At 37.9% G+C, this 25,187-nt stretch overlaps 3 protein-coding genes across 15 annotated transcripts; all 3 read left to right on the top strand.

Moving 5' to 3' along the window:
• Nucleotides 1–853: 853 nt before the first annotated feature.
• Nucleotides 854–16,612, top strand: unk (RING finger protein unk). Of its 10 annotated transcripts, none has more exons than XM_067352100.1 (12): nucleotides 869–1,294; nucleotides 2,012–2,221; nucleotides 4,903–5,325; nucleotides 5,431–5,654; nucleotides 6,481–6,623; nucleotides 6,802–6,981; nucleotides 7,083–7,275; nucleotides 7,356–7,624; nucleotides 7,720–7,932; nucleotides 8,029–8,184; nucleotides 8,271–8,432; nucleotides 8,589–16,612. In XM_067352100.1, exons 1-12 carry the CDS (start codon nucleotides 1,236–1,238, stop codon nucleotides 8,745–8,747), a joined length of 2,391 nt encoding a protein of 796 aa, XP_067208201.1. In that variant the 5' UTR covers nucleotides 869–1,235; the 3' UTR covers nucleotides 8,748–16,612. The 10 variants fall into 10 exon arrangements, with proteins under 10 accessions (XP_067208205.1, XP_067208201.1, XP_067208200.1 ...); XM_067352099.1 differs by having other exon boundaries at nucleotides 870–1,294; nucleotides 6,496–6,623; nucleotides 8,253–8,432; XM_067352097.1 differs by having other exon boundaries at nucleotides 871–1,294; nucleotides 8,253–8,432.
• A 1,758-nt stretch (nucleotides 16,613–18,370) lies between these two features.
• LOC105678971 (histone H3.3A) lies at nucleotides 18,371–21,280 on the top strand. 2 transcript variants are annotated; one of them, XM_012378732.2, is made up of 3 exons: nucleotides 18,371–18,530; nucleotides 19,017–19,146; nucleotides 19,983–21,280. In XM_012378732.2, exons 2-3 carry the CDS (start codon nucleotides 19,019–19,021, stop codon nucleotides 20,263–20,265), a joined length of 411 nt encoding a protein of 136 aa, XP_012234155.1. In that variant the 5' UTR covers nucleotides 18,371–18,530; nucleotides 19,017–19,018; the 3' UTR covers nucleotides 20,266–21,280. The 2 variants fall into 2 exon arrangements, with proteins under 2 accessions (XP_012234155.1, XP_012234154.1); XM_012378731.2 differs by having other exon boundaries at nucleotides 18,381–18,542.
• Nucleotides 21,281–21,688: 408 nt separating this feature from the next.
• Nucleotides 21,689–25,064, top strand: LOC105678969 (histone H3.3A). 3 transcript variants are annotated; one of them, XM_012378730.2, is made up of 3 exons: nucleotides 21,689–21,851; nucleotides 23,866–24,001; nucleotides 24,139–25,064. In XM_012378730.2, the coding sequence occupies exons 2-3, from the start codon at nucleotides 23,874–23,876 to the stop codon at nucleotides 24,419–24,421; spliced, it is 411 nt and encodes a 136-aa protein (XP_012234153.1). In that variant the 5' UTR covers nucleotides 21,689–21,851; nucleotides 23,866–23,873; the 3' UTR covers nucleotides 24,422–25,064. The 3 variants fall into 3 exon arrangements, with proteins under 3 accessions (XP_012234153.1, XP_012234151.1, XP_012234152.1); XM_012378728.2 differs by lacking the exon at nucleotides 21,689–21,851 and adding an exon at nucleotides 22,880–23,038; XM_012378729.2 differs by lacking the exon at nucleotides 21,689–21,851 and adding an exon at nucleotides 23,361–23,768.
• Nucleotides 25,065–25,187: the final 123 nt, after the last annotated feature.

The following is a 25,187-nucleotide window of genomic DNA, read 5'->3' on the forward strand; positions in this document are numbered from 1 at the left end:
CAATTCTAGTCGAATTGTTTAAAGAGTATAAAGTGAAACTATGCACAGTATGTGTAATATATTGCATTCGTTCGAGATCTCGCATATTTGCGACTTTGCAAGCAAAACAATTCTCGGCGAAGATTTGCAAACGTATGTTTTCATTCTTTTTCTCTTTATAATGAAAATTGTTTTATTTCTTGAATAATAGTTTACACGAGATTGCGATAATCGCGAAAAAATTACAATTTTCTGTCAACGTATTCTTTTTTTCTACAAGATATCGATTTTTTCGAGTTATCGATTCTTGCTAGCTATAAATCCTCGCGAGCTATCGATTTTCGCGAGTTATCGAGAAAGTAATTTGCTCGAAAATCGAAGGACGTGTGTAACGATGTTCATACACAAAAGATCGAGTGTCATAGCATCCGTGAGATGAGACGTGCGATGCTTTATCTTCGTATCCGAGATAAGAATGCGTCGAAAGATACATTCTTTCCTTATCTTTCACTCCTGTGTTTCGATAAATTGGCTGACACTCATTTCATGAGGAAAAAGGAATACACAAAGAGCAGAGCAAAATTACTCGAGATCGAAAATCGCTGTCAAAAGGTCTCTCGGAGCACAGTACGCCTCGCGATACCCCCTTTATTCCGACAAGAATTTAGTAATGCTAGTAATCCACTTTACCAACGAAACCAGAGACAAATTGCTGAAAATTGTCGAACGACGTAAGTCATAAATGAGAGCAACGGATCAACCGGTAGTCATGTCGCCAATCTCGCAGGATGCCTGTTTACGCGTGAACCAAAACATCAATGACCTTGAAAGCCAGTGTGTCACGTGACCGCGAAGAAAGGCGCGGCGATTGGCCCGCCGGAGGGACGTATAGTGCATATTGCGTCGTGCGCGCCGCACAGCCCGCATTCCTCGTCCAATAGGAGTTGCACGTGCTGGACCGACGGCGAGGAACAGGAAAGGGGGAGGGGGGGAGAGAGAAGCGAGGCGCCGAGGTGGACAAGAGCGAGCACGAACAGCGGCGACGACGACGACGACGACGGCGACGACGACGACGGTGAAGGTAAACGGCGACGGTGGCGGCGGCAACAGCGGTGGTGGTAACGACGGTGACAGCAGCGGCGACGACGATCAAGACGGTGCGCCGTGTTGCTCGGTGGTGTACGCCGTGCGTATTAGTGCGTGTATTGGTGCGCGAGCGCGGTTGGTCGGCAGCGGCTCGCGTTGTTGTATCCAAGATGAAGTCCGACTCGAAACCTTTGTTGACAGCTCAGGCGGAAAAGGCGAATCATTACACGTAAGTAAGCGGCCCGCCGGCCGGGCCCCCCGCCCGAGTCGCGTGTCCATGCGAGACCCAGAGGCAGTGAGATAACTCGCGCGGAGAGAAAACCGCGGTATATGTCGCGCGGAGAGAAAACGCGGTATATGTCGCGCGCACCGTATATCTGTCCTCTGATACCTTGAGAGCGAAAAAATACAGCGAGGGAGAGAGAGAGAGAGAGAGAAAGAAAGGCAGTGAGCGAGGGAGCGAGAGAGACGGAACGGGGGAGCAGGATATAATGAGGTGGCCGTTTGTGCCGGAAAGTGTGTGGATCGCTATCGAAAGTGCAGTGCGAAGAAAATAAATTAAATATATCGGGAGAGAGAGAGAGAGAGAGAGAGAGAGAGAGAGAGAGAGAGAGACACAGAAGGAAAGGAGGGAGGGAGGGAAAGAGAGAATAGAATCAAGTAGAAGGTAACGGTGTGGTTGAGGGAGCGGAGTGGGATGGAGAGAAAGAGGGAGAGCGTACGAGAGAGAGGGAATGAGTGAGAGCGAGAGAAAGAGAGATAGATAGAGAGAAGAACGGGAGAGCCGCGAGCAACGAACGCGACTAAAACGCGACGCGCGCGTCCTGCGATCCGCAAAAATACATGTATAAGCGACGACGCGGTGGCGGCGAGGCGGCGTTAAGGCAGCGGCGAAAGACAGCCTGACGGCGAAAATAATGTCTAGCACTGTGGATTCGCATTCCAGATACTTGAAGGAATTCCGCGTCGACCAGTGTCCGCTCTTCATACAGCGCAAATGTACGCAGCACCGACCCTTCACGTGTTTCAACTGGCACTTTATGAACCAGCGGAGACGCAGACCGGTGAGGAAGCGGGACCGCACCTTCAATTACAGCGCCGACAATTATTGCACCAAGTACGACGAGACCACCGGCATTTGTCCAGACGGAGACGAGTAAGTTTTTCATTTTTTTTTTGTGTGCGAGTTTAGATTTTCTGTGTGAGAGAGTTCCTTGTGCGACGCGTTGATACAGTGTTATTCGCATTGAATGTATATGTATCATATATACACACACACACACACACACACACACACACACATGTATATATACACACACACACACACACATACATATACACGCCTACAAAGCGGTGCGCGATGGTGTACAGGACAACATTACTGCTCGGCGTTCGCTTTCGCCGGACAAAGATACGGCCTGCCGTCTCGGCATTTTCGTGATATCGCGGCACGCTCTTTCGCATCGATACGCAGATGGTTGCGCGACATAGGTACACGTAGCGTTACTATCGGCGCGTACGTGTCGCGCGCGCGCGCATGTTTACTTTATACCGCGCGGTATCCCAAAATCGCGTCCTCGCGGCTCTTTTATCCCCCGCGGAGAAGTAATTATTATCTGAGACTCTAACGGGGACACGCGAGCGTTTGGCGAGAAGGGAAAAAAAAAAAAAAAGACTACGTGCAGCATTCGTCGCGCGGAATTGCGCGTCATTTTTTTTTTCTTTCGGTATTTGCCTTCGCGTATCATATTATATATGTCAATTAGAGTATACTCCGTTGCATCGCGCGTACGCTTTAAGCCTAGCTTAAAAGCGGCTACACCTTTCTCTCGTCGGATTCCGAGAAACCTTGCGGGAGGATTCTTGGCGCGCGGGCGCGGAATTATGCGAAACGCTTCTCGGAACCGGACTCGGAAGGACATTTTTTTTCCGTGGCGGAATGACTCGAGTTCGATTGTGAAAGATCGGAAATCAAGGCGCGGAGAGGGAGAGAGAGAGAGAGAGAGAGAGAGAGAGAGAGAGAGAGAGAGAGAGAGATAAAATAAAGAAACGCAGTTCGTTCTTCTCACGACGCGAGACATTATCTTTGTGGTCGTTGACACGCTTATGCCGTAACGCATACGTAATATGCAATTGCCTAGTGACATCGCGTGTTTTGACCGATATAGCGTCTTCGATATAAGACCTCCGATAATACGATTCTGCGATGATATAACCTCGGGAAATCGCGGTTCTTGTTTACGACGCGGATCGAAGTATTTATTTTTTCCGAGAACTTTTAATCTCCCGGTTTCTCGAACAACATCTCGATCTTTTTGTAAAACCTGTTGAAATTACTGATATCAATTATACTGCGTGCGAGCGCGCGAATGTTTACCGGAAACAATGACAGTGTAACGTTATTAACTTTGCGCATAAATTAACGTTCCATGTTTAATTTGCACTTTGCTCTAAAGGCTTTGTGACTTGGTTTCGACGGTGGCGATACATACACAGATACTTGCATCGAATATGCATTTAATTTGCGTAAATGCGCGCATTTGCATTTGTAGCTGATATTGTTTAATTTATAACTTATCAATAAATTATTTTATAAGAAACGAAGTAACTGAATTTTCGTTCACGAAGATAGGAAAGGCTTTATCCACCGCAGCATCGATAGCACACGATAGAGTGATTCATTTCTTCGTTTACACGTGCATATATACTTTTTTACAGCAACATTTTTTTGCAGACAGCAGCGACAAAAATAATCTTTAATGCTTCATAGCCGGAGAATATCACGTGGAGTTTGAACGATAGTCGAGAAACGCCCTGCGAATTGGCCGTAAATTGTTTTTACGTTCGTAAATTCTTACTGCGTGCTATATTGCAATGTGAAATAATTTTTTATCGAGCGATCACGAGCTCACGGTGAATTTCATCTCCGAAATTTCCGGCGGTACGTGTTGCCGAACAAAGGAGCCTACTCTTATCGATTTTCCCTTGCGTACTTGGCACGATGGCACAACAAAGAATCACGATGTATCCTTATTCGAATGTTACGTGCGTCGTAAAGTAAGCGTGTCACCAAAGTTTTTGAGCTCGTCATTCGATAAGAATCTCCGTTTAATCTTGCACAGATAAGCGGTAATAAAATTTTGCATTAATTTTTCTTTGATAGTTTCTCACACTTGGCAGGAACATCTGTCTGACATGTGTGCGAAATTCAATTTCTTGTTTCACAACTTTGTTCTCTAATTTTTCTTTTGCTTGTTTTTGTCTTTTGAGATAAATTTAATTTATACAAAGTATTTGTTATTTTTAACAATAATGTAACTGCGGCCTGAGGTGTCATTCGTCATAGGAAAAATACGAACAACAAAATACAAATAACGGAGTTTTAGAATACATAAGATCGTGTTTATTTTATTTATCTACTTATCGAGAGACGGAAACTGAAACGGAAATGGAAATCAAAATAGAAGCTGAAAAAAAAAGAATATTTTAATTATGCGCATATAATATAGGCTATTTAAATTATACGCATAAAATAGAACAAAAAATAAGATAAATAGAATAAATAATAAAAACGGATTAAGATAAATTACTTATCGTTGTGATAAAAGCCACTTTAGATAAACTAATTTTAACTTGATGGAAAAAAAAAAAAAAAAAAATTACAAAGATACTTAAAACATATACATATAAAGCAGATATTGAATAATTCATGGAGAGTTTAACATAATCGTCACTGATCTTGGGGTGAAATAATTTATGTAAAAGTAAAAAAGTAACGTTTTACCAGAGCTTGATCTAGATTGTAACATTACAACAAAACATTATTTTGTTATATAGGTGTCCGTTCTTACATCGCACTGCAGGGGATACAGAAAGACGTTATCATCTGCGTTACTACAAGACTTGCATGTGCGTCCATGACACCGACACGCGTGGATTTTGCGTGAAGAATGGACCGCATTGCGCTTTTGCCCATGGCAATCACGATCTGCGCCCGCCCGTGTACGACATCAAGGAGATCCAGGCGCTGGAGAATCCGGACTCGGATCCGAACTCCTCGTCCAACGGGCCTAACATACTCGACAAGGAGCGGAACCTGATGAACGAGGATCCCAAATGGCAGGATACGAATTACGTTCTGAGCAATTACAAGACCGAGCCGTGCAAGAGACCGCCGAGATTGTGCCGGCAGGGCTACGCCTGCCCGCAGTATCACAACAGCAAGGATAAGAGGCGCAGTCCGCGAAAATATAAATATCGGTAAGCTTATCAATCTCTCTGGTAACTCGACGACTGAGTTGTGTAATCATTTGTCTGCTGTAAGGATGTTTGTAAAGAGATGATTGTATGTCTTATAATTTTTAGATCAACACCTTGCCCGAATGTGAAACACGGCGAGGAATGGGGCGAACCCGGCAACTGCGAGCAGGGAGACGCCTGTACGTATTGCCACACACGGACGGAACAGCAATTTCATCCGGAAATCTACAAGTCTACCAAATGCAACGATGTTCAACAGGCCGGCTACTGTCCACGCGGAGTCTTTTGCGCCTTCGCGCATGTTGACCGTGAGTGTACACTCGTCAATCGTACGTAAAACAGTCTTATTATGTACACATGTCTCTTTGTCAATTTAGTGATTCTACAGAGTGTTGTAACTTTTAATGGGCGGATTTCTGAGGCGTATAGAGACAGTCAAAACGAAAAGAATTTATATGAACATAAATTGTTACTTTTTCATTTCCGAGGTATAATGGTGTAAAGTTATTTATATTAAAAATCAGGACGAGATGAACAATTATACAGAAATATCGGAAACTATAATTGACTCGATAAGAAAACGTTTGTGAGTTTTTCATATATCAAAAGTGCTTTGAGCTTTGGCGCTACTTTGAGAATTTGTCGAGCCGAATCACTTTTAATTAAATTATTTTTTTGTATGCTTTATTTTTTCTTTGGAAATCTACAATTGTTTGCTTAATCTTGATTTTTAATTGATTTACATTGACAATAACAAATATTTACACCATCGTATTTCAGAAACGAAATGATAATAAACTTGTATAAACTTTTTTTATTTTGGGTGCTTTTATGCACTTCTGAAGTTTGTTTATTAGAAGTTGTAACATTCTGTAGCTGGATTTTATATATCTATAAATGCTTATACATCTGGCTGTTTTGACTATCGTAATTACTTCTATACAAGAGCGAAGTTAATCTGCCGTTTCTCTCGGCGATATAAATTCGCGTACTCGCACGCTTACCAATGCGTTCGCGAATCTTCTCGCGAATTACACTTGGAACACATGTACACGTAGAGAGTCCCGGTTTGACAAATGATAAATCTTAGATCGTCAAAATTGTTTCTCAAAATTGATATATTGGGACGTTGGTATGGTGTGTTGATGGAAGCAGTGTTGCCAACAGAAGAAATGAGCCTGGCGAGGGATATGGCGGTGCCTATAGATTGCGGCGCGAATCTGGCCGATATACTCAGCAACGCTCTTCCACCTGACAAGCGCTCACACGATAAGGATAAGCCACTTAGTGATAGCAGCGTGAGTCTCGATTTTTTATAGTTTTTAGATTTTATTTGTAGACTTGCGAATAAGTCAGGAGAGAATTTACATAATACTGACAGCATTTTTCTTTGACTCGTCCTTTCACGCTTGATTTCAAAGATTTGCAATGTACTTGTATAATGTTAAAGAGTGTTATCAGTCGACTGAATTGCAGAATGGGAGCGGTGAAGTCTCGGAATCCGCCAGCACCAGTAGTTTGGGCAGCAATAGTTCACACAGCAAGGCTCCCGGCGCTCAATTGCATAATTCCAATAATACCAATTCCGGCATGAGCACAGCCGCGCAGCAAAAACTCACCAGCATACTTTACAATCCCAGTTCTCTCATACAAGTTGTAAGTTTCACTCGTTGAATACAACACATTGTGTAATTTACCGCACATGCACTATACGCTATGATAAGAATAATCTCGATTAATGATATTGATTTCTACAGAATGAAATTCGTAAGCAAATGGTTGCAATTGATAGCGATCCATTGTTAACTAAAGCTGAAAAGGCCCAGCAGAAACAAAGCCTCTATATTGCATACAATTTGAATGGAACTTTAGGTAGTCATTCATTAGCAACCACTGTTTCACCGCTTTCCAATTCGTTCTACTCAAATGACACGGTTGAATCTGTAGTAGGTAAGTGGTTGGCGAGTGGTTGCTCAATGTTTACGCAACATTTAACACCGAATGTAATGTTTGATCTTTTTCTTTTGCAGGAAACGCATTAGACGAGTTACACCTAGACGATTCGTTAAATTTAGTCGATCCAATTCATAGGGATACAAATTCACCAATCAACAATTCTATATCGGCAGGCCTAGCTAGCTCTGGTTTACTCGGCAGCTCGGCCCCGGTAAATATACCAGGCATGGCCGAGCGTTCCGTTCTTACGAATTTTTCGCCATCAACATCAAGCCCTTTGCAACAGTTACAGTCTGGTTTTCTTACCGGATCGAGATTCTCTCATCAAGATTCCATGGAATCCGTAAGCCGACTTTACCTCTTTTCCAATTATTTGATTGTATTATGAGAAGCCTCAAATTGTTTTATTGATTTGACATTTCCTTGAATTACTTTCAGACATTGCCATTTATGAATCAAATATCAGATCCATTTAGCAATCACATTTCGCAACTTAGCAGTTCAGCTTCTAAGCTTAGTGGATTCAATAGTAGTTTGTTCGATTTCGCGAGCCAAGGAATGTCCCCGTCGCGTACGCAACCCACTCTACCAGCGTCACCATTGGTCAATGCATTTTCCATTAGTCCAAGTAACACAGGATCGTTATCCGAGGTTAGAATTGCACAGATCTTAGAGTTTTTTTTCCTTTGAGGTATATCTCGTAAATGAGTGGAACGGGATTGTCATATACGCGTATACGTATTACAGGTACAAAGGCTCAGAGACGAGTTGACCTCGAGTCGCGCTCAATTGGCGACGTGGGACGAACGTATTAATCAAGCGCGCGCGGCTTGCGCGGCCTGGCAATTGGAAAGCGAAGAAGCGAAAAGAAAGGCCACCATCGCTGAGCAACAGAGGGACGAGGTGAATATCTCGCCTAACAAACCGCGGTGCTTCTCTTTCGATATCAATCCCAATTTACCGTATTCCAGAGTATGGATTCTTTGCAGGCTTTAATGCAAGTGAAAGCACTCAGGGTTGAAAACGAGGCGTCCAATGGCGGCCCGTATCTTCATTCGGTAAGACGAATAAGCGAGCTCAGGTCACTATCAATAGCCACCTTGAAATCAATTCAAGCGCAATTGCGCTCGGATCTCGAAGAAGTGGAAAAGGTAAGAAATAGAAAAAAATATATAAAAGCTTTATCACTGCTTATGATGCCTCCGAACAAGTATATCGATGCCTTTCGTATATGAATCGATATAGTGAGAGATAGAAGATAATAGAATATACACACGCATACATTTTATTACGCTATATTCTCTCAGGTGCTGTACAGAGAAACGGCGACAAAGTGCATGGTTTGTGAGGAACAAAATCGCGCGGTTACTCTATCGCCCTGTAATCATTATGTGGTCTGCTCGACGTGCGCTCCGAATCAGCGCGAGTGCCCGTACTGCCAGACACCAGTCGTTTCAACAAGCTAAGCCCAATTTTTCTTAGTATCTCGTTATTGTTACAATTTCCACTTCTCGTCCGTTAAAAAAGAAAGAGGAAAAGAAAAAGAGGACAGTTTCTGAGAAAATATCATGTGAGTAGTATCACGACTTTTTGCAAGGACTTATATTTTTAATACTGCGGTACAATGACAAAAAAAAAAAAACTAAACTTCTTATCGCGGTAAGCATGTGTACCCGCAAATAATAAGAATCTTTTAAAAGTATAATCGATTCATCGCCAAAGTACGAGTACGGTAGAACTTTTACGCGTAAAATCTTGTTACATTACGTTGACATTTCTCTCCCGATGTATATCTAGATATTACATTTTTTAAATGTAAAGCTGCAAGGTATCAGCTTAGCAATCCTAAAAGAAAAGAAAAGGTTTTATTTTATACAATAATTCAAGATACATATATATATTTAGCAGGGTGTTAACGTAGCATTTGTGACGCAAAGTGTACGCGGGTTTGCAGAACATTTAGCGCGAAAACAATATAATCGCAGTTGTGGACAAAGTTTCGGGACCTCGAAAACTATATAATTGTTTAAAGAAAAAAATTAATAATATTAATAAACGCAACAAAGGTCTCCCATGTGCATTAGATAATGGGAGGATCTTTTCTGAATGGTTGAGCTGTGAAACGTATGTCACAGAAAAAATGATATTTCTATTGTATTTAAATCTATATATTTAATAGGATTTTCCAATTGATTCGTACTGAATGTAATAATATAAGTATTAACAAATTTTATATTTTTCGTTGAAAACCTAATATTGATGATATAAATACTATATAAGAGGTATATATATAAATATATATGTATGTATGTATAACATTATGTATGTATGATTATATACATATGTGTGTATATATGTACATATATATAATTTCTAGGTTTTTATATAACTAATAACAAAGATTTCTCATATAATTATAACGAGTATCGAGGGAGTTTACAAAACAATCGAAATAGGTAGTGCTAAAACAATTTTATTGCATAAAAGTTATTCTATAAGTATATATAACATTTGTTTTTTTATCTTGTTTCCTTTTTTCTTTTTTTCTTTTTCACTTATTCGTTGGATATATAATAACGCTATAGTTTATCAGAAAAAAATCTTTTCACTTCTGACACACATCGAAGTTTACAATAATTAATATTTTTAACAATTTTATATGAAATATGCATGTTTTCATTCTATGATGTGGTTTGTACACATTCTGTACTTTTTGTACTCATGAACACAATCCATTTTTAGGTCTTAAATATGCTTAATTGTACTAGTACTTGCGATGGAGTTATTAGAAGACATTTAAATTAAATAGCGTGTGATATAGTAACGAAGAGATCAATCTTCAACCAATTATTATTCAATTAGATTAACTGAACCAATTACCCTCATTTCGTGTTGTAGGCTTTTACAATTGTAGATGTAAGGATGTTAGAGATATTTAGGATTTTTCAATTTAATCAAAAAATAACTCATATAAATAAATATATATATATATATAAATATATAATAAACAAGTCAAATACAAGTGACATACGTGTTACAGTTCAGTAGCATGGAAGCATGCTAATTAAGACGTGTATGAACGTCTATGTACCCGGCTCTATGCGCATATTCATTTTAAAGATGTAGTTGTTAAACTCTATGATAAAAAAAATGACTATACACTTATGATGAGAAATATATATAAATATATATATTGCCTAAGGTATATATATATATATAAACGATTAGGATAGATAGGACAGCATTATCAAATTTTTTCCTCATATAGACAAGAAATGTTATAATAATCAATTTTAAAGACTACTTTTATTTAATATAGTTATAATTATCATTATGAAATTATTAAATTCAAGTATCCCGCACAAAAAAAAATGTCTAATGACACTTACACGACTCGTAAGGCGTTTATTTAACTTGCGCAGAAGTAACATTTTTTGGATTATTCGTCGAGCTTTTTTACACTTCTTTAATATGTGAACTTATTTTAATTAAACGGAGTATTGTAGTAAAACATTCATTTAACAACGGAACTTTGACATTCAACACCAGTTGTTATTGTTTTTTTGGATAATCCTCATTTATCTTTTTCGTCCTCTTTCAGTTACTTTCATAGTTTAGTGTCAAAAAGTGAGGCCAAAAAAGAAATAAATGTTTTTATTACGTCAGTTTTTTTATTAGAGATTATTAATATTAAAATATAATAAATGTTATTAAGAAAAAAAATTAAATTTCTCTATTATGGTATATATGGTCTAAAGATATGCCGTTTTTGTAAAGTTATGCGAAAGAACTATGCAACAATGGGATAAACATAGGAGGAATACATAAGAATTGTTAAAATGCACTTTTCTTTAACATTTTTTATCATCATTGATCAGATTAAGGACTTAAGAAGGACACATAGAAAGACAAAAAGTCTGTCCTTTTGATTATTTACATTTTTAATATCTAGATAATATTCAAGTTTTCAGTTTTCATCTATTTTTCCCGATCAATATAATGCTACAGATCTTTATCTGATAAATAAATCAACGTTTTAGTTTTCTTAGAGGCCGCATATACCATAACACCATTTTCAAAGAACTATTTAGAATTTAAGAAATTAAACATTATAATACCGCATTTTTTTTACCTTTATTCAATGCATTCTTTATAAGTACGGTAATGTTGATAAGATAAAAATATCTATTTCTTTATATATATTTTCTCACGTATCGAAACACGTTTTGGCACTAGTTTATGCGTGTATAAATATTAGATTTGTTTATTAAAAAAAGAAAAAAAAGAGATAAAACGCCCAGCAATCAAAGTGCACCACTTTACATATTTCTCGTTTTATGAAATTAGCGTAGCACATGATAGAAAAAGTAAATTCCAAATTGATACAAATTCAACAATAACTAACAAAACAAATAATTACGGTAGTTTACCGTATTCTTAAAAAAAAAAGGGGGGTACTTATAAAGAATGCGAAAGTTTTGCAATGATATTCCACGGTCGAACTTTCCTCCACCGAATTTGTATCTAAGACAACAATGTTACAAAAACAATGGGATCATATCCGAGTTATTAAACAGTACTTTGTACGGAGAAATGCGAGAGAATATGTCTTCATTTTTACACGATTGGAGGAAAGTTGCGATCGCGGCTTGTGTTTGATGGACGTTTAGAAATGATATTCCTGAATAATAGGATTATACGAATATTACAAACAATTACAACATATTATACTATTTTACTTCTATAACAATAACACAATTAAAAATATGAAATATATTAATTAAGAACATAAATTATTGTGAAAGCAACAAATTTAGCTACAAAATAGGGTAATAGGAGAGTAACAAAATGGATGATTAGCGAATATTGTCGTGTAACAAAGAAAAAACATACAGTTGAATATTTATATACTACTGTCCCCGTTGTTGGTTTCGAATATCTCTGGTACTTTAGAATACGAAATTAATGATATACCACCATTACATTTTTTTAAATTATTAGTATCTACAAATTAGAAACGCGATTGGGTCGATTTCGAGAACAGTAGGATCCATTGGTTTCCGAAATTGGAGAGAGAGAAATGTATTATATCGGTAATATTAAGGTATATCGATTAAAATGAAATTCAAAGTTTGCGTGCGATACTGAAATGAAAATTCGTGTCAATATTGAAAGATCATTTTTGAATTAATTTTAATGAAATCTTGTTGAAAGTATGCTCATAAATGTGATGATCTCTGCTTTGAGGCGGTCAGTGCTTTTACCTTCGTTGCACAAAGAAAACCAACAATAGGGCAAATTAAATTGAGCACTATATTTTTGACAAGTTACAATAATACCAATACAAAACGTTACACGCTCTGTCTCGTGCGAATAATTCTTCTCTGCGTTGAAATTAGATAGAGTTTGCGATAGCAATTTATTTGTGCACTAATTGACGACTGTCGGTTACTTTATTTACGCGAAGGAACGGAATGGCGGAATTTTATAACACCAAGGAAGAATCATTAGCACGTCACAGACGAGAAACATACACATAATCACTAGAATATTATATAATAATAAATTGCGTAAAAAAAATTGTAATATCTAAAGGAAATTTGCTGAACATTTATATCACAATTTATAACTAAAAATACTTGCTATAAACCTGTGTCGTCTTTAACCAAACGTAATTTTGATATAAGGATTACTGCATTTGTTATTTTGATAGTGGCATGGCTGACCCTGTATTAGCTGTTACGAAAAAACCTATCATTTTATTCGTAGCGAGATGCGTGTTCTTGTTCGCAAAAATACTTGCTCAATGTCCGCGCGAGAACTCGTGGACATTTTTTTTTATTCTCAGCAAGAACCAACACCATTATCGATAAGAATGTAATTTGCTGTGACTCGCATTATCATAATTATTGTATTATTTATAATTTTTTAAATATTTATGTTACTATTCCTTTGATCGAAATTGGCTAGCTTATATAGATCGGTTTTCCGTTAACCATTTGCACAGAATGGTCGCTTACTTACATCGCTTAACGCTATAATTATGATACATTACGATATTATAATATTCTCTTAATCATTCGTTGATTTATCAGACTGCAGTTATGATCGATACAAACTTGTGTGATTTAAGTTCAAGCATCTTCGTGAAAAATACAAAATGACAAATGGCTGTATGACTGTGGTTTTAGCATTTACACTTCATCATTTGATATTGGCCCTGCATATTTCCCTTAGAATCATAATAACTTTTTACCATGATAATAGCGAATAAATAATTGTAAAACATTTCTACGTTACATTATAGAACTCGATTTTGAGCATCGGTGATTTCTCTCGCAGATGCTCTTCAGCATATGACATTTGTATGACATATCGCGTAAGAGTTTCAGTATCTGTCTTGTAATTTTGAAATGTAAACTAATACTTAGAAAAATAATTATTCGCACTTTACTTACCTTTAAACATTAGACAAACAAAAATATATCAAAAAATTAGAACGTGTTTTAGCAATTAAAAAAATGATGAAGTCTGAATAATGAAAACTTGCGAGCAAACCACGCAACAGTCATTTGCGTACTATTTTCTATAAAAATAACATTGAAACACGAGTCACGAGTTCGTATATATTCTTAGAAGCGAATGTAATTGGCCGTGTAATCCGTATGATTTTACATGTTATTTAACATCAGACGAGATTCTGCAATGAGTAAAAGAAACAATTGCATAAAGAAAACAATGTGGAAGCAGTGCCATTTTCAACAGACTTATGAAAGTAATAAAATTGCGTTCTGTGAGAAGTGAATGTGATCTGTTAATGTTTCTAATTTCTATAGATAATCTCGCACTCTCGACTCATGCGGAAGTCGCATTTTTCACTTTCACTTAAAGTAAATTCAGTTATTTTTGCATCGTCGAACAAATTCTGCTATAAATAACAAAGATTGTAAGTTTCTAATCTGCTTTGCATATCGACACTTTCTGCACTTACCGAGAGTGCGGGATTCTATATAGGAATACATCCTCTTAAATATATTTTACTATTTTTGCAATATTTTGCGGTAAACACCGTCTTCCGGTACATTATAATATTTAGGCGTAATCTAAGAATACCGAAATCGATTGCAGCGCAAGAAAGAAAAGTAACAGAGACGTGATTTATAAAGTTTACTCGTAAGAGCTTGACATAGGCATTGCTCTCTCACTTCGATACACTTTGGATACGCTCGATATAGAAAAGATGATATTTATATATTGTGTGTAACTTCTGATGTTTAAAAGCAATGTACTTATGTGTTAAGCGGTTAAGGTACTAAATACTTTGCAGACTATTGCATGAACGAATTGTATCTGTTCACGTCTTACGCTCGCATGGTGTGTCTGTGAATGTTTGATGAAAAACGTCGGGGTTTGTCTGCAAGAGTTGCAAACGAGTCGCAATGCGAAAATCAGAATACCTTTCGTTCGTGCAATGCAATCGTTGCTTTCACAGGATGATACTAACATACCATGTATCGTTTCTCATTACACGATTTTACGAAATATTCCCGCGCAAGGGAGAAGGAAATTTGTTATCGACATTTGAATAATTGAAACGAGGACCGCATTTTCTTGAAGAGAAACTCTGTAGAAACACGTTGACACCATAGAATGACATCAAGACTGCTGTAACTTATTATCGCATAAGTATAATTTCAAACGCAAGATTGTTTGCACAGAAAAGAAAAAAAAAAAAGATTCTTCACCATTACTTTTTACAATTCTATTCGCTTCAAGCATGCGCAAACGAAGATTTTCTTAATATTTCCTAGAAATTGATAATTTTTTAGCACTTATTTTTTATGTCATGTAGTTTTTAAGACGTAGATAGCGTTTATGGCAAATAAATTGAAAATTATGTGTATCATGCTCTTATACAATTTAATATATTGAGATTTCTTTTAAATCTACAATATATAAAGGGTACCGAGCTTCTTGCAAACATTTCTACTCACCGTATTTTAGTCGATAAGAGATTTATGTGGTGAATGGGACATCCGATCACACAGACTTGCAATTTCAAACGCAGTTTAAATGGGGTTGATCGTAACACGCCCGATCGTCCTGTGAAAGAAAACAACAGACATATTCGATTATAAATTACTACGAGTGGTGATAAGAATACAAAAATAACTATTACAATAATAGGTAACACAAAAAAAAAAAGAAAAAAAAACAAGTTAAAGATCTCTATGATGGCTGTCGTTCTCATCGTAGTTGCTTCTACATATGTATGCACTTTATATATAAATATTCTTGATTCCCCCGATTCATATCCCGCATAATTTTTGGTATAATGCGGATTTTGTACGTTTTTAAAATTTTCTCATGCAGAGAGTATTGTAATATCTCACAACTATCAAACACATCGCATATATCGAACGTAATATGGATTTATCACAAGGGATACTCTATAAAAGACTCATGATATCAAGAAATACGTTGCAACAATAATGCGGCGCGAAAAAAAAATTGAATTATTAATTACACGAACTTTAACGTTTAAGATGACGGCTGTATAAGATCGTCTGATGAAAAAAATTTAGGATCGTAAACGCATAACACTTAATTATTCACGTTCTGGATCGTATAAGCCTCGTCGCAGGAAACAAGTGAATTGAAAGAAATTGATATGATTTTCTGTAGAATTAAATTCCCCTTGAATTTTGTGAGATAAGTGTCTATATCGGTTTCTCTTAATTCACTCTTCTTTTTTTTCTTTCCTTTAGAAGAAATCTTTTTGTCTTTGCGCGTTATTCAAGATTCAGAGTCTATTGGCCGTATTAAATCGGGATGTTAAAGAAACTACGAGGAATCACAGCGCAAGATAATTTTGTTACGCCATGGAATGTTTATGTCGCTCCCTTTTTCCTTCCCCCCTTCTCTCTCTCTCCTTTCTCTCCTTTCTCTCCTCTCTCCTCTCTCTCTCTGTAGCAAATTCTAACGGATATCAGTACAAATCTACAACCTTGTGTAAGAATTAATTAAACGAGGAATGCATCGCTCGGATATGAACAAAAAAAGAAATTACAATATTGACGACACGTATTTTTGGCAATACAGATTTAAAGGATACCGAGTAGCGTGTAGTAGTTAGATAACCAATAAAATAAATTTCGTTCAAATATTTTTTTGATGACTGAAAGTTTATATACTATAAAAATTAATAATGATAACTATGATGTACGTAATTCGTAGGACGGATGTTCGTTATTGCTTCTTATGCTATTACTTTATAAGTTGTGTATTATAAAAATAAATATTGTAAATCAATAAAATTGAATCAATTTTATTTTGTATGATGCGATTATTTTATATCAGAGCGGTATGTGCGTTGAAAATTCATTCAGTCAATTGACGATTATATGCAAATAAGACATTAAAAACATTTTATGATGGAAATGTAGAGAAGACAGATCTTTAATGATCAATATTTAAATCATACGCTTTTTTTTACATTACGCGAGAATTGCGATGTTATTATCATATTGCGTTGCGCATATACAAAGATGCGTCATTAAGAATCATAATTATTCAGTAATTATCGGTATTGCAATGTATTGTGCAATAATTTTCCCTAGTAAAACTTCAAGGAAATATACATTTAGACTGAAAAGTGACTCTTTTTTCGGAAAGCTATAAATATTTAAAAATAAATATAATAATTTATGTTTGATATGCTTTTTTATATCACAGTTGACAGTCAAGTTCCATGTTTTAAATCTAAAAAAATCTTATCACGTTTAATACAAGAATTTGTTCAACAAATGTTTATTGCGCTTTCAAATGTCCCATCTGTAGGATGTCATCAAATTTAGTACAGTAACCAATGTTACCTTAATTGATTATTCAGTGCTCTTTATTGTCTACTGTTACCGCAAATGTTTACGGTATACTCTTAGATGACAGTACCATAAAAATTTCATTCTGGAACACGGTGTAAGAATATAAGGTGATTTCACGACCATTGTATTCTATCAAAAAATCTGTGATCAAAATGTCATAGTTAAGGCATGTCACACAAGATGTCACGTTGGTGCAAGATCCCAAGTAAAAAAGGATAAAAGATGTGGATAGATGTGGATAAAAAAGGATAGATGATGAATCTCTAAAGCACATCTATATATAATTATAGTCCTAAATAATACAAATTTTTTAAAATAAAACTTAACATTGTGTATAAAAATATATATATTACTGACAAAATATTTTTTTATTTTTTTATAACAAATTATTTTTAGTTAAATTTGCAGAAAAAATAATTAATAATGTATTCCAGTCTTTATAGAAAATTAAGTTTCTTTAAAAAAATGAATATTTATAATTAAGTTCCGCAGGACAATAAAATTTTAATAAAATTTATATATATATATATATATATATATATATATATATATATATATATTTAAAGTCCCTCAACACGTAACCACCTAGCGGTTCAATGTGGAACAATGACAGGAAAATTACAAAAATTTGTTGCCGTGAAATCACCTTATATTCTTACACCGGGTTCTGGAACATTTATGCCTGAAATGCTACATGATTCTACAGGCTCCGACATGGAGGGGATATTGTTTTGGTGAGTAATACAAAATGGTTTGTTCGCGTGCTTCAACATACTCCTACTTGTTCCAACATGCATCAACCTATAGTATTATGTTACATATGCTAGAGTGGAGCGAATAGGATATGCTGGAAATTGCTACGCGTCGCAGAATATCCACCAATCGCAGATTTTCTAAGTATTATCCAATCATGTCACGAGGCATTTTGGGGGCGCGGTGTCGACCCTCACAACAATGAAACAATACTTGAGAGACAGAGCTACAGAGATTGAAGACTCGAGCCACCGCGCACATCAATCGAGAATCGTGCAAATGGCTGCGCAGTGCTCTTTGCGCAGCACACGTACGCGATTCTCGCTTATGTGTACATCCGGTTGCTCGGGTCCAGTGGTGCACGCATACAATCAAGAACGCGTACATGTGCTGCGCAGAACATTTTGCGCAGCACACGTACCCCTTCTCGGTTGTGCGCGTGCCCCCTCCATCGCGGTGCTCTTGTGCTGGCCGGCTGGTGCTTGCATCGCTGCTCAGATCTTTAAATTGGCATGTTCCTGTTTGAGGATCACTAGTAGCTTGTGTACGTTCGCGCTGAGAAGCTCGTTGCAGATCGAAGAAGCTTGTAAAAGGCGTTGCTCATTAAATAAGGTGAATAATCAGGTGAGATATCTGTGTCGCTTGCGTGCCAACCACGTTAAAGATTAAATGTGTGTATTTTTCACATAATTCGCGACGTTGCTTGTAAGCGAGCTAAAACGTCTAAAGTGTGGTGCGGAATCGCGCTTGTTGTCTCAATGTGCCTCCGCCAACTTCTCTTTGCTCTGGAAAAGTGTATTTAGACCGCCATTTTGTTTATTGTGCGTATTCACTTTTGGAGGGAAACCGATAGTGAATATATATACCGCAACGTAGTGTTTCGTCAGATCCGCGATTATAAATGATGTTGGTGCAATTTCGTACAGCGCGCCTCGTAAATGCTGAAAATTTTTCTTTTCTCGATGGACAAAATCGTACTGCCGATTCGTCGTTTTATTGTTCTTTCCATTCTTCTACGTGTTGCCGTGTGTTTTGTGTACACGCGCATAGGTGATTTACTTTCCTGAAGATTAAACACGGTCTAATGATTATTTGCAGCCATGGCACGTACCAAGCAAACGGCTCGAAAGTCTACCGGTGGTAAGGCACCCAGGAAGCAGCTCGCTACCAAAGCGGCGCGTAAAAGCGCGCCGTCCACTGGTGGCGTTAAAAAACCGCATCGCTATAGGTAAGAACACGCGATGACGAAAATCTAGCTTCTTTCTGACACGTGGTTTATTCACTTCGAAAGTATACAAATGTATTGAATATAAAATAAAACTAACAATTCTAAAACATTCAATTATAATACATAGATATAAATTTGATACCTTTATTTTTTCAAATTTTTAAAGTATAACTTGTATAATAAAGTCTTGTAAATAAAAACTTGTATAATAAAAGTCGATTAAATGATGTAATATATTATTATATTATGTATACATATAATTATATTATGCTACAAATTTTAATCAATTTTTTGCATTTTTTGTCATGAAGAATAACAAGAGTGATATGAATGGAGTATTTTGAACAATGGCAAGGGTGCGACATGGATGAATGGAATCGTGAACAACAAGGGCATGGATAGAGGACTTTTTTTCTACAATCTTTTTTATTTTTTGAGTGTGTGTAACAGCAATTAACCCAAAAATTTGTTGGGTGTAAGATATAATTTTTTTGCTATTTTGTTGTATAAATTATGAACAGTGCTTCATCCACCTGTGGCTTTTATGAAGTTACACTTTAAGCTTTTTAAAATCTTTTTAAAATCAAGACAGATTCAACCGTTAATTTAATACCTTTTCAAAATTGTTGGCCTGTTTATGCATTATAAATTTACGAATATGGTCAAAAAACAGTTTTTGGAATTTATATCCCTATTTTCTCAGAAACTTGATGTGATTTGTATTCTGTGCATCTGATTTATCAAAAAAACGATTCTTCATGACAAAAGTGCAAAATTTTGTAACAGTGTTATCTTTATTACAAAGTTGTCTTATCTAAATTTTGTTTATTTTTTAGACCTGGTACTGTAGCTCTCAGAGAAATTCGAAGATACCAAAAGTCGACGGAGTTGTTGATCAGGAAATTACCTTTCCAACGTTTGGTGCGTGAAATTGCCCAAGACTTCAAGACCGATCTGCGTTTCCAGAGCGCAGCTATTGGAGCTTTGCAAGAAGCGTCGGAAGCTTACCTGGTTGGTCTGTTTGAAGATACAAACTTGTGCGCTATTCATGCGAAACGCGTCACTATCATGCCAAAAGATATTCAGTTGGCACGACGAATTCGTGGCGAGCGTGCTTAAATTTCATGCAATAACATCAGTTTTTCTCATTTTATTATCATTTGGATATTGTATGTTTTTGAACAGTCTAAAAGCTTAACTTTCTTCCATGTATATTTACTATAGTTGATACACTGCCAACTGCTGTAATAGATGCCAGAACAGAAATGATGAATGTGTTTCTGTTGTGCTCCATAATTTAACGAGGCACAATCATGATATACACTGATAAAAATGTAGACAAAAAAAAATGATGTATTTTTTGTTTTTAAGAAGAAAATTAAATCATTGCAAAATCAATAATTAGTTTTTATATTTGGATATAGGAGTAACAGAAATAATGTCACATGTAGAGTTCTTGTATCTTTTTTATTTAAGAGGGGTAGTGTTTTTATTTTAGAACAACACTTATCTTGCTTCGTATTAGTATGCAAATTGTTATTTACTGCAATTCTTTACGTACAAATAAAATCTTACAATACTTATTGATATGACTTTGATAAAACGTAGACTATAATGGGATGAGATACACCGACAGCGTATCGAGAACACGGTAGAAGCGAAAGTTATTAGTTTATTATAACATTACATGACATGTGTAGAAATGATTTTATATTTAGTTTTTAGTATCCCAAAACTTTATAAATTTAGCTTGTGAAACGCTAGTATAATATTGCACTTCTATATTATATTAAGGATGCGATAAGAAAAGGGTTGCAATTGACACGGTCAAGATCAGATCTTTTTTCGTTTAAAATGCAATGCTAAATAGCGTACTAAACATGAAAATATATATAATTTATGTATTTTTAAATATATGAATATATATATATAAAATGTATTTTGTTTTAGTACTTTTACGACTTTGTTTAATAAAATAATTTTCGAAAAATTTATTACTTGTGTATATGCAACTCTTTGATGTCGAATCTGTAAGACTTAAATTGTTGTAATTTTCTTAGTATAATTATTATAGTACTATTGATAATCTTATATCAGCACAATGAAATAAATTTTCTAATTGATGTAATGGAAATATGTTCTTTGGAATTTTATTTTTCTCTACACATTTATTTCTTCATATTTTTCTTTTTTATATATTCGTTCCACGGTATGCGAACTCTAGAACTATGTAACTAACTATGTACCGCTTGCGCCTGTGCAGGCGTACGCATTTACACAGAATTGCACGACGCTATTGATTTGCCATGAGCGTGTCTGCGATGAGGATTATACATATATATGTGTATGCGTGCGCGGCGCTCTGCGTTTCACACGTTGCATGACACACATTGCCGCGCTAAAATCTAGCGCAAATGCGAGGGTGTGTATGTGTGTGTGTGTGTATATGTATAGCCGGACATCGATTTCTCACGATTTCGCGGATTGATATCCGACGCTTTAGCGAGATGCTCTTTGCCAACGTCAGGCGCTATTATCGCGCTTGATAGCGGCTCTTCTATAAACAGTAACGTCGCGTCGCAGCGTTTTGACACATTCGCGCGTTTTTGTTTTGGTTCTTTCGATAATTGAGAACGATTCGTATATGACGAGATAAAAAGATCAAGGTTGCTGATTACAATAAAACGCAACGCGCAGTAATTTACGTAAGTATAATTGCAAATCGAGAGATTTAAAAAAGGGAACTATTTCATGCGAGTCATACGCGATGGCCAAAGTAACCTCGGTGCGCTTTGATTTTCCTTCTAATCGCGACGAAAAACGGTCCTTCGAAATTTCGCTGAACAAAAAACTACTTAGATCTCCCGTCGGCTATTTCTAATCTCTTATGGATAAAGAGTCTAGCGTTGCGCGTTCTAGAAACGCGAAAAGCAGGTTAAAGTCAAGCGATGTAGCGGTCATCAACAAGCAGGGGCGTTCACGAAGACAAAGCCTCGTAAAAGCCATTTGCCGTATCCCAACATTTAGACTCCAAACGTTGCCCGACTGTGATTCTCGAATTCGAAAAAGGCAGCGGGTCGCAAGCACGATTTTTGTATTGGATTTATACGCTTAACGCGGCGAAATGAAAAAAAGAGACGACCGTGTATAAAGCTAAATATGGAATAAGGCAGGCGAGGCTTCTTTAGTGGCTCTGTAACAAAGCGTATCGCGAGCACACGAATACAGTTACGCGATGCATAAAAGCATCCCGATGCGTGGTGAATGCCGTGCGTTTTCACATTCGGCCTTTGTATCGATCTCGCGCGTCTCTAGGAAATCGCCGTGTATGATATTGCGCGGCGGTATTTACATCCTGAAACTCGTTAGATTTCCGCGGCGTCCATCGATCCATTGAATTTGCCTCCCTTCTCGCCCCTCGCCCCCCCTCCCGCCCCGATGACAATTCTCGTCTCGTGGTAATTGTCCGCGTTCCTTCCGCGCGCGCGGAGAGAAGCTCATGGGATTCCGGGGAGCGTCGCGGGGGAGGGAGAGGAGCGGTGTGCTACGCGGTCGGGCGAGCGTATCGTAGTACATACACAATTTCGAGGCGATTGACAGGGCACTCGCGCTCGCACTCGATGCACCAAGGCGACCAATGCGACGCGCCGGCCGGCCGTCAGCCCGCCGTCGGATTGGCCGGCGGCGCACCGCGGGTTCTACGTGCCTCTCGCGCGATTTAATTTCCAGGAGGCGGGGGGGGCGGCGGGGGGAGAGGGGATAGGGACGCGAGAGAGCCCGTGACTCGGGTGAGCGTCCACTGCCATCGGAGTGTGCGAGGAAACGGATAGTGGTGCACCTAAGTTCGCGCTCGCGTCCGCTCGTGTTTCGATAATCCGCTTTCTCTATCGAGGTAGGTGGAATTGCGCATCGGCGAATCGTGCCCTCGCGAGAAGCGCGCGCGAAATGACGCGCGAGCGAAGATTCGGGCGAAAGCGGGCCGCGCGGGCCTCGGGAAAACGCGAGGTGTTTCTATCGCGTCTCGCTGGGCTCGCGCCACCATTTTGCGATTGACATTCACGGGCAGGGAACGCGTCTCGGCGCGACGCCGACGCTCGCGACCGCCCGCGGTTTTTCGTCCGAGCGGCGACGGCGTCGCGATCGTGCCGATTTATCGCGCGGATCCCCATTGCCGATCGTCCGCGGCCGTGTCCTTAGGTTTCCATAGCGTCTCGGAATCTATGGACACGAATTCTTCGGCTGACAGCGCGCGGTTTTTTTTCTCTTCTCTCTCTCCTTCGTCGCGGGGGAACGAAAGTTCGTGCGCATTGCGCAACGCGCGGCGTTCCTCGGTACGCCGTTTCTCAACGCGAACAGCAACGGATTGAACCCCCACCACGCGACGCATTACCACCACTATTATCATTATTTCCATCACCACCGGGTCTTTTCCCCACCACGGTTTCGGGGCTTTAGAGCTTTAGACGCTACTCGCTTTCAGCGTAGGTGCATCGGTCGTTACTCGCGTTTGTCGCGTCGTCGTTTGTTGATTTCGCGTTCAGTGCTGGGTCGGTGATTAAGGAATTCTGAGCAATCAATGACAAATAAGCCCAATAATTGAAGAAGGGGATAGATAAAGAGTGGTGACGTGGCTTCAAAAATTTCTTACGAAATTTTTTCACTGTGTGTCATAATTTTTCGTAAATGTCAAATAGAAATATTCGATAATTCTTGTCTCAGGTTGAACCATGGCACGTACCAAGCAGACGGCCCGTAAGTCAACGGGAGGAAAAGCCCCGCGTAAGCAGCTTGCGACGAAAGCGGCTAGGAAAAGCGCCCCGTCCACCGGTGGTGTGAAGAAGCCGCATCGTTACAGGTACGTACGGAGGGCGAATGACGAATTGAATTGTAAAGCTAGGTTGCAAAATATTACAAAAACTACGAATTTATTTAAATGAATTTTAGTTTTTGTCCGATATCTGAAGTCTATGGAATGTTTTGTAATTTTTGCAGGCCTGGTACTGTGGCTCTTCGAGAAATCAGAAGATACCAGAAGTCAACCGAGTTGCTGATCCGGAAATTGCCGTTCCAACGCTTGGTTCGTGAAATCGCACAGGACTTCAAGACCGACTTGCGTTTTCAAAGCGCTGCCATCGGCGCTCTGCAAGAAGCTTCCGAAGCGTACCTCGTCGGTCTCTTTGAAGACACCAATCTGTGCGCGATCCATGCGAAACGCGTAACGATTATGCCTAAGGATATCCAGCTGGCCCGGCGAATCCGCGGCGAGCGTGCTTAAGAGACGCTATGTAACTCACATACATACCGTTTATTGCGATTATTATTATTAATATTATTATATATTAATTATTACCGTTCGCAATCGTCGTGGATGAAGCACTTTCATTCCAAGCTCTGCATAATTTTGTTTTATCCATATAGAAACTTACATACTGTAGTGTTATCCAGTGATTTTTTTTTCATATCTCCGGTGATGTATAGAATTCGATTGGATTTCACAAATCATGCGGGATATAAAAAAAAAACATTCTTTTTTTTTTTTTTTGTGCTCTCGAAACTTCCCGTGTTTAACAACTTTGTAGTTTGTATCACATAGATATTCATATATTTACAAGGTTTAATTTGCAATACTTTCAGCGCTGAGAGAAATTCACGTATAAATTATTTTGATGGAACAGCGTTTAGAAGCGACGTTTTATTTTCACTCTATCTTATTATCGTCATTAATGTCACATAACAATGTCATTATCATTATTAGTATTTGCAAAAAGTGTGCACTAGAATAAGACACCCTTAGAGTGCCCGATGTAGTGCTTAACGTATTAGACCTCTGTACTCGAGTTACATAAAATCGTTTTGATCACCTAACTATTGTGTAAAAATTTGTGTAAAAATAAACGCATTTCGTAAATAAATCTAAATTCGCTCAATTTACTTTTACATCAACTTCAATCAAATATTCCCAGAGTTAATGCTAGAAATTTATCTCCTTAGAATAGAGGTACCTGAACACATAAAATCAATATAAATTTTCAAAACAATTA

Source organism: Linepithema humile, chromosome 3 (genome assembly GCF_040581485.1).
Source record: "Linepithema humile isolate Giens D197 chromosome 3, Lhum_UNIL_v1.0, whole genome shotgun sequence".
NCBI lineage: Eukaryota > Metazoa > Arthropoda > Insecta > Hymenoptera > Formicidae > Linepithema > Linepithema humile.

What these genes read in the sequence shown, in the direction of transcription:
- unk (XM_067352097.1), top strand. Translation starts at nt 1,236, where the DNA reads ATGAAGTCCGACTCGAAACCTTTGTTGACAGCTCAGGCGGAAAAGGCG. An exon ending in TGAGTGTACACTCGTCAATC is followed by an intron (nt 5,655 to 6,480) that starts GTACGTAAAACA and finishes TGATGGAAGCAG; the next exon opens with TGTTGCCAACAGAAGAAATG. An exon ending in CCAGTTCTCTCATACAAGTT is followed by an intron (nt 6,982 to 7,082) that starts GTAAGTTTCACT and finishes TGATTTCTACAG; the next exon opens with AATGAAATTCGTAAGCAAAT.
- LOC105678971 (XM_012378732.2), top strand. Translation starts at nt 19,019, where the DNA reads ATGGCACGTACCAAGCAAACGGCTCGAAAGTCTACCGGTGGTAAGGCA. An exon ending in AAAAAACCGCATCGCTATAG is followed by an intron (nt 19,147 to 19,982) that starts GTAAGAACACGC and finishes TTTATTTTTTAG; the next exon opens with ACCTGGTACTGTAGCTCTCA.
- LOC105678969 (XM_012378730.2), top strand. Translation starts at nt 23,874, where the DNA reads ATGGCACGTACCAAGCAGACGGCCCGTAAGTCAACGGGAGGAAAAGCC. An exon ending in AAGAAGCCGCATCGTTACAG is followed by an intron (nt 24,002 to 24,138) that starts GTACGTACGGAG and finishes TAATTTTTGCAG; the next exon opens with GCCTGGTACTGTGGCTCTTC.